Source organism: Benincasa hispida, chromosome 1 (assembly GCF_009727055.1).
Source record: "Benincasa hispida cultivar B227 chromosome 1, ASM972705v1, whole genome shotgun sequence".
NCBI lineage: Eukaryota > Viridiplantae > Streptophyta > Magnoliopsida > Cucurbitales > Cucurbitaceae > Benincasa > Benincasa hispida.
The window spans coordinates 91,933,244-91,942,785 of record NC_052349.1 but is presented as its reverse complement, the minus strand read 5'-3'; the positions used below and the strand labels follow the sequence as shown (position 1 = coordinate 91,942,785).

The following is a 9,542-nucleotide window of genomic DNA, read 5'->3' as shown; positions in this document are numbered from 1 at the left end:
AGTTAATGGGTTACAGTAAATTTTATTATATAAATACTTTAACAGTACTACATATAATAAAACTTTATAAAGTTTGTAGATCAATTTAGAAACAAATGACAAAGTTTAACCATCAAAACAATATTGGAAAAGAAATCTCTTTAATATTAAACAAAAGGAAAGATATTTCCTTTTACCATAATTACACATCATAAGATATTTTATGAAATTAGCAAAGACTATAATATAAGACTTCTTTTTAATTTCACATTTACCAACAAAATAAAAAAATATACCAAAAATTCTATTGGATGTATCTCAACAATTCCATTAAATTTATGATGGATGATATTGACAGTTGGGTCATCTTTAGTAAAAACTACGGCACCGCTTATTCGCTACGGACATAAAATTAAGCATATCTTATTTTGCAAAAATTTTAAAAAGAATTTAAAAAGATACTCAAAACTCATGATGTTGTTTGGTAAATTTTCTAAAAATAATAACTTTAAGGAGACAAAATAAAAGATTGATAGAGAAAAAGAAAAAGGAAAAAGAAAGAGAAGCTTAACTCGTGTTCTAGTCCTATAACTTTCGTAATGATTCTATTTCTATATGTAGTTATTCAATTTTATCTCTAGACTTTTTAAATATTTTATTTTGATTTTCAAAAGATTGTTGTACTCCTCGTCGTAAAATGTAAGGTTATCATTTAATGAGTTCAAATATATTTTTGGATCCGACACTTTTAATTACGTGCAAATATATACTCTTTAGGTAATTGAATAAAATTATGTATTTATATCAATTTTCTATTAAATAATTCAAATATAATTGATAAGATCGAAATAGAATTTTGTCCAAAATTTGAAGATTAAAATAATATTTAAAAGTTTATGAATTAAAATAACATTCAAACAAATTATCATTGTTTGAAGCCATTAAGAGAAAATGATAGGGGAAAAAATCTTTGATAGTGCAAGACCAAAACCCTACTAGAGAGCTATTTATCTAGAATATTAAAGTCCTACAAAATAGACGATATGTAGACGTTAGGTAACGTATAATTGTCTTGTGAAATTATTTATGTGTACAAAAATAAAAGCATGAATATGTATCATATAAAGGTTTTGACTCTTACAAGTTTGATTATTTTTTAGCAAAACGATTTGAATTTCATATTTCTTTCTCGAGAGCACATATCTTAATTGATTAATTTGTTTCCGGATTATCGTTTATAAGTTTAATTCTTAAACTTTCACTTATGTTTTATCTCAATTGTCATGAACTTTTATAATAGTGTATGTTTTGAAGTTTTGGATTTTAAAAAGTTTCTAAATTTTCAATCTTAAGGGTTTGGAGACTAAATAAACACAAATGGGGAATTTAGGTCCCCAAATTGCCATAAGAAGAGTGAGTCATTATAACTTACTCAATATTTGGACCTCCCATTATAATAGTTGAAGTTCGTAATTATTATAATTCACAATTAACTACAATATTATTGTTTCAACTATCTTTTACTCATTTGTAACCCACACTAAAATAACATGCACCTTAAATACAAACTATTATAACTCATAGTAAAATAATCTTCACCTCGTATATAGACTATTATAACCCACAGACTATTGTCTTGAACTTTTATGGTTGTGTATGTTTTGAAGTTTTGTATTTTAAAAAGTACCTAAATTTTCAATTTGTGCCAGTTCAGAAGTTCAAAGACTAAATAAACATAAAGGGATCGTTTGGATCCCCAACTTCAATTGGTTGGAGTCGGCTATTATAGCTCACTCATTATTTGGACTTCTAATTATAATAGTTAGTATTTTCAACTATTATAACTCACAATTAACTACAATATTACTATTTCAAATCCCTTTTTGTTTAGATGTTTATTATTTCTTATCCATCCTCTCTCCAACTCATTAACTCAAACTAAAATAATCTATATTCCAAACTCAAACTATTATAACTCATCTCATATAACAATTACTAATTATAATAACCAACTCAACTATACCAACATCCTAAAAAGTGTTGTGTTTTCTCAGAAGAGAAAAGAACAAATGGGGACAAAGAAGGCATATATATGTGTGAAAACTCGATCAGTTCAGAGGCGCCAAAACAAAACACATCAGAAAGGCTCTTCTTCTTATTCGCTTGACTTCCTATATTAAGACCTTCTAACTGTAAAACAGTGCCATTTCTCTGCTATACATACGACAACAAACCACTTCACTTATTACCATATCAATAACCCTTCTCTCTCTCTCTCTCTCTCTCTCTCTCTCTCTCTCTATTGTGTCCTTTCTTCTTCTTCATCCTTCAATGGATTTTCCAATACCAGAACCATCTCCTTCTGAAACTTCAACAATCATCTCTGCTTCAGAGTCTTCTCCACCATGTCCAAAGGAGGATCGAACAACAGACCAAATCAACCCCAATTCCCAACTGGGTTTAGATCTCAGCCTTTCTAATAACGATTCCGATCATGGGTCGAACCCAGAACTCAATTTAATCGACTGTTTCGATGTGAATTTAGCAACAGAACCTACAGATACAGAAACAGAGCCAAGGGTTTTCTCTTGCAACTATTGCCAGAGGAAATTTTACAGTTCTCAAGCTCTTGGGGGACACCAAAATGCCCACAAAAGAGAGAGGACTTTAGCAAAGAGGACTCAACAGGTGGGGTTGGGCTCTAATTTTGGGCTTGCTCATCGGTATTCGAGTTTGGCTTCTCTTCCTCTTCATGGGTCGTTTAGTAGGTCGCTTGGAATTCAAGCTCATTCCATGGTTCATAAGCCTTCTCTTCATGTTTCTGCAATTGGGTCGTCCGGGATTTATGGTCACAGTGGATGGTCAAGGCAGCCGCTCGATCAACACCCCGCGATTGGCCGATTGATACAGGGAAATCCCCACGTTGGAAGTCTTAGAGGCATTTCGTCGAACACTGGAGCTGCAAGGTTTGAGGGTGTGAAGAAATTCTCTCCGGCGGCTGTCACGGAGGCGCCACCGCCTCTCGGAGGGTTCTGGTGGGATAGCGGCGGCGGCGGTGGCGGTGGCGATGGTGATGGTTTTAGTCATCTGAAGATGAAGCCTAAACAAGATGAATTGTTGAAGCTTGACTTGTCTCTTAAGCTCTAATCAGAAAAGGAACTTTCCTTCAATTTTATTTTTTTTCTTCTCTTTTTTTTCCATTTTTTGAAAATTTGATGCTTTCTGCTAAGAGGGAATTGATTTAGATCCTTCCTTCCACCACCCACCCCCCCTCCCAACCTTGTTTCCAATACTTGAGAAGATTGTCTCTGTAAATAATCCATTTTGGCAACATAAGAAGAACACAAAAGTAAACCTGTTGAAGAGAAAATTCCCATTTATTACATGACAAAAAAAAGAATCAATATATTTGTTAAAATTACTTTGGAATTTGAGAAAGTAATCCCCTTTCTCTCTCTATCTTTCCCTTTCTTTTTCTCAAGAAGAAGAAGAAGAAGAAGAAAAAAAAAAAAAAAAGCAGTGATAGATAGAGATGCAAGTTTCCACTAGTAAAAGTGACTAAACTTTAAGTATAGACACAGAGGAAATTTCTCATTCATGCTTTTGTGGCCGTTATAATTAAGATTGATTCCACACGCATACACTATGAGAAATGTGGGCGATTATTCAATACTCTGTCTATATTATTTATTGATTCCAAATTTAATGGAAAAAAAAAATAAAAGTTCTTTTTAATCATTTAATTCATAGAGAAGTTTCAATTTTGAAATCCATAATCCTGGTTGAACTTCTCTCTTCGTCCATACAATGAATTACCCTCTAATTTCCGAAATAATTGAACTAATTGAAAGGAAATTCATAAACTAAACCTAAGAAGCGATACTTTAGTTTGGCTTGCGTATCCGTGTCCGACACGTGTAGGACACTTAGACACTCCGAAATTTATTCAACATGTATCGGACATTTGTTAGTATAACAAATGTGTTAAACATACATAGAACACTAGTTAAGTAAACTAAAAAGACACATACATGGCAATAATAAAAAAATTTGAGCGTGAAATACATAAAACTAAATTTCTTAAAAATATGAATGCATCAACCCATTTACTTTTAAACTTTATTTTGGTATAAAAATGATATATATTTTTTAAAATGTATATTTTAATAAACGTGTCCTTGTCGTATCCGTGTCGTGTCGTGTCGTATTCGTGTCTTATATTTGTATCTGTGCTTCTTAGAACTAAACAAACATGGAGATATATTATAATTCAAAATCTAATGTTAATGTTCTAGACCCTTTGTTTAAGTCAATCAAATAGGAACGACCCTTATTAATACGCAATAGATACTATTAGAAATGAGGAAAGAAGAAAATACGGAATTAGAAACCTTAGAAATATAATTTAGAAAAAAATAAATTTCAGGGACAAACATAAAGTTATGTCATAATTCAAGATCCAACATTATATTTTAGGCTTCTTGTCAATCAAATATGTTTGTGTGAGAGAGAGAGAGAGAAGATTCAAGAAAGCCCCAATATGAAATTGTTGGATAAAGGGGTCCTAAATTTCAAAGACTAAACACTATGATGTGTGGTCCATGAAATGAGCACAAATTTGGATGCTTGTAGTTTTCATTTAATGAGACCACCATACAGAGACATATGAATATATATGTATGCAAATAGAATGGTGGATGACAACATTGTTGACCCACTTGCAGTTGAAAGTAATAGACCATCACATTAGAAGAAGATCAAAAAAAAAGAGGTAGGTGTAGATATAGCAAACCTTGTAAAAAAGTAATGAAGGCACATAATGACTCTCCGTCCTCCTCAGCCTTAGCTATTCCATCACCATCATCATTTTTCCCACATTATTAAATTGTGGGTAAATCTTCATTGTCTTGATTTCTGACCTACAGGATCTCCTAATAAGGCCAAACCAGTGGTGGGGTTCAATATCCGAAACAAATCATGTTAATCTTAATCATATATCTAAACCATGATCATTAGTCATAATAATGGAACTAATTTCTCCTAGTATCAAGATGTAAAAGTAACAGAAATCTTGCTATTAAGACAATTGATGACAATAAAAATCTCTTTACCTTATCATACATACCAAGTACCACACAACCTTTCTGAAAATGACTCAGCAAACTTTGGGTTTTGGCCATCTGTTGCCTTTGTTACTTCATCAGTTGGGGTGTCCATTATTTGGGTTAGACTGCCCATTTTGCAACATTGAAGAATCATGGCCTTTGATTTTCCACCTCAACTAAAGCCATAAGTAGTAATTTATCAGAGGTTGAGTAATGAATCAAGTTTCATCAAATCAAGTAACTTGTTAAATATTTACTGAAATAAATTGAAACATAGATAGGGTGCTCAAAAGAAAACATGATTAAACTCCATACAATAATTCTTCAGATACATAGCAAAAGTAGCCAGAGAATGTACCAAAAAATTGTGGATCTATGATCACATAGCATCAGGTGAAGTTTAAACCAATCACCTGCTTTCTCTCAAGATAACAAGTCATCATTAAAGAAGCTCTCCTCCAATACATTTAATTAGACTACTTTACTTTATGGAAAAAAGAAAGTATATAACATGGATAAAGCAACCTTTTTCTTAAATATTCCACCCTCAAAATATCAAGTTAATGCTTTAATGTGTCGGAGGATCAAATCCAAAAATAAACCACCTGTTTGGTCCAACATATTGTTTGTATATCATCAATTTATTGTACAAAGTTGAATTCAATCTACATCTACAGTAAGAAGACCTGGGACAAGGTGGGGTTGGATTTGTTCTGACCTTTGGGTCTGCAATACAGCATGATGAGCAGGAAGACAACCACTTAGCTGCCCACTTGATGACAATGACTTATAATCTAGTTCAATCCCATTCCACTGCCAATGACTTCATGAGTTCAGTAAGATTTCTAATGGGGGCAGAAAAAAAGTTATTCAATGAAGTCGTCACAATATACGATTCTCTCTCATGTATTCAATGGTGTAAAATTGTCGGTCACGTTATGACAACCTCCTTGAATAATATTTCAAGGGGGAAGAGAGAGAAGAAATGTTTTGTAGCTGGGTACATTTGCATAACACAAACAGAAATCGATTGTCAATCATGAGGTAATTAATTGTCATATACCTATTAACCATTTACATTGTTAATGATCAAAGCTACAGCCTCAAGCAATATAATTATTAACAAAACTTGGAACCATTGGATTCTTGGCAACATGGTTCACTCCATTTCTCTACCTTCGTCAAAAAGAAAGATTACCATGCGCAGGATATTGCAGTAATGTTAAGAGGCGTTTTCCTCAACTCTTGGCATATGGAGAAGATCCTCCACTTTGGTTTTGATGCTTACCATCTTCTCGTGTTGTAGACTCACTTGCACGACCTTTCGGCAAAACTGGAGCCGGTACTATTTTTTGTCCACCAAGAGGGTCATCCATAGACTTGCTTGGATCAATATTTGCCCCATGTTTGGTTTTATCAACGTCTTGACCTTTCTCAGAGTTCTTTGTTATAATACCAGTGCCTGATTGTTTTCTGGGTTCAACAGCAATTTCCTTTATAGTTTCCTCAAGTTTATCGAGTCTTATTTTTACCTCCTGAAGCTCCTGGTTCTTTTCATGGATTTCTTCAGTCTCTTCTAACTCTAGTTGTTTAGCTTTCTCTTCTTCTTCTTTCTTCTTTTTCAGCTCCAGGTCCTGTTATGGTGACTTTGGTTAAGAAAACCATTGAAAAACTGAAAATCACAGAAATATATTGTTAAGGGGCCAAATCAAAGAACCAAAGAAAAACTTAAAAAGTATCCAAACTCCCATGGGTAACGTTGTTAATTCATTATCTTTCTTTGCCTCATTTTATAAAGTACATATTTATATAATAAATAGTTATTTTCTTGCCAATTTATGCAGAACCAGATTCCTCATGATCATTTTATAAACGATAGATAAATTAATGAGAAGCAAAGATAATACCTGATTATAAAATGTCAACTCTAGCAACTTTCGTAGTTAAAGTCAATAAGTAATATACGTAAACTAATCAAACTATATGGGATAAACAAAGATATAAAACTTTTAAATTTTGACTTTGCAATCCTTCAAATTCTCACACACATACATTTACTAGGTATAGAAAATGCTGTTCACATATGAAGTTATTGCATTTCTTAACCCATGGACGTTTGGAAACTTAGAAAGTATCCAAACTCCCATGAGGTGCCTCATTTTATAAAGTATGTATTTGTATAATAAATCGTTATTTTCTTGCCAATTTATGCAGAAACAGATTCCTCATGGTCATTTTATAAACGATGGATAAATTAATGAGAAGCAAGGATGATACCTGATTATAAAATGTCAATTCTAGCAACTTTCATAGTTAAAGTCAATAAGTAATATACGTAGACTAATCGAACTATATGAGATAAACAAAGATATAAAACTTTTAAATTTTGACTTTGCAATCCTCCAAATTCTCACACACATACATTTACTAGGTGTAGCAAATGCTGTTCACATATGAAGTTATTGCATTTCTTAACCCCAAATCAACCCCTCGAAACCACTAGGTACCATAACTTTAATTTCTGAGACAATTACTAGTTATCATAAGTCATAATATCAAAGTGCCAAAAGGTTGAACTTCTAAAATAAAGTTTATGAAGAAGACAAACATGACAAACATGAACAAATAAACCGTTAGGTGTGAACAAAAGTATCATATTGGTTACTGAAGGAGGAATCCATGGTATATAAGTGAAAACAATTATCTCTGTTGGTAATAAAGCCTTTTGGAGTGTTTCCAAAAATAAAGCCATGAGGGTTTTCCGCCCAAAATGGACAATATCATACAATTGTGAATAGGTGGAGGTTCCATTGTCCTTATCCATATACTACTAATCTTGATCTAGTAGACAAAATGATGATTCAATCATTTCATCTCTTACATTTAATATCTAATTTAACAAAAAATGATATGACCTACTTCTAGGTGGTTTGACTTCTATAATTTCTTTTTTTCTTTTTTTCTTTTTTTCTTTTTTTCTTTTTTCTTTTTTTTTTTTTTTTTTTTTGGTTATCTATAGTTTCAAATGTTCAAAAGTTTCTAGCAATATTTCATTTAATCTTCTAACTTGTCCTTCTACTCTAACTACTGAACACACTTTACTTTATAGAAATTAAGGCCAATACGTAACAAACTGATCTAATTGAATGTGATCGACAAAGATATAAAGCTGTGAATTTTTGGCTCTACAACTTTCCACATTCTCAAGTTTATTCACAAGATGTACCAAATGTTGTTCCCATATGAAATTCATTGTTACAATTTTTAACACCAAGTCACTCTTGAAACCACGAGTTTAAATGTTTAATTTCCAGACAACTACTAGTAATCATAATTCATAATATAACACCCGAGTCTCAAAAGGTAGAACTTCTAAATTAAAGTATATGATGCCAAACATGAAAATACAGACTACTGATCTTGATTTAAAAGACAAAATGATGATGCAGTCATTTCAATTCTTGCATTGATATCTAATTAAAGAATTACTAATCATGAAAACTTAAAACATCGTTTCAAATCCATATTCGAAATCCATCATCTATCTTTAAAAATAAATAATAATAATTTTCTGAGTTGGAAACCTTATATGGTAAAATGGTTTTTTCAAACGGTTGAAAAAAACACAGAAGATAAAACCTTTTTTCTTTTTCTAATTTCATGTGCTTCTTTAATGTTTTGGAAAGTAACAATTTATATATGATCCTTACTCTGCTTGTGTAAACTTTATATTCCATTTTCACATTCATAGATATAAAATAAGAAGAATTAAAAAGATTCTAGCAGTTTTTTTTTTTTTAAGTTGAAACAATTTTAAAAAATGATAATCTGATCTTTTCCTTTTCTTTTCTGGGGGGAAGTTAGAAAATGAGTTTTTGGGAACAATTTTCAGAAGAATGTACATAAACAAACTCTTAAACTGGAATAATGGTAATTAGCTATGGTATTCTAAATTACACAAAAGAAAATATTCCTAAAACACCCCAATAATTGACATAAAGACCTGTTAAAACTTCACATTGCATAAACGAACATTGTTTTCTCCAGGGCAGGATGAGAGGGGCATCAAAGAGGCCGAAGCTAGGTGACGTGCTTCCAGGCCGATTACCTTTTCTATGAAAAACCAAACTTTCATAGAGAAGGTAAAAGGAATGAAAGAGAACAGCCCTACAAGAAGGCAAAGCCAGTTGCCCAACAAAAGGAACACAAACAAAAACCTACACTTTAGATACGAAGAACGGGCTCCAGACTCTGGAACTATTGTGACAATAAAATTATTGAAATAGGGAAAGAAGACGACACAAGGAGTTTACGTGGAAAACCCTAATTCAGGGAAGAAAAACCACGGTAGAAAAGAACTTATTATTTTTATGTCATATTTACAATAGACCCAACCTCAGATATAAATAGAATAATGTGAAACCCTAATTTAGCAAATATAGTAAAAAGACAAAAATG

At 32.1% G+C, this 9,542-nt stretch overlaps 2 protein-coding genes across 2 annotated transcripts in view; one reads left to right on the top strand and one right to left on the bottom strand.

Moving 5' to 3' along the window:
* Positions 1–1,987: 1,987 nt before the first annotated feature.
* LOC120088196 (zinc finger protein 3-like) lies at positions 1,988–3,397 on the top strand. Its single transcript, XM_039045316.1, has one exon. It carries the CDS (start codon positions 2,311–2,313, stop codon positions 3,124–3,126), a length of 816 nt encoding a protein of 271 aa, XP_038901244.1. The 5' UTR covers positions 1,988–2,310; the 3' UTR covers positions 3,127–3,397.
* A 2,664-nt stretch (positions 3,398–6,061) lies between these two features.
* Positions 6,062–9,542, bottom strand: part of LOC120088201 — a 10,303-nt gene continuing 6,822 nt past the window's right edge. The window contains exon 4 of the mRNA XM_039045327.1: positions 6,062–6,718. Within this exon, the coding sequence (XP_038901255.1) occupies positions 6,323–6,718 (396 nt within the window). The 3' untranslated portion in view covers positions 6,062–6,322. The remainder of the gene's footprint in view (positions 6,719–9,542) is intronic.

Excerpts from the sequence above, each read along its gene's own strand:
- LOC120088196 (XM_039045316.1), top strand. The coding sequence starts at position 2,311 with ATGGATTTTCCAATACCAGAACCATCTCCTTCTGAAACTTCAACAATC.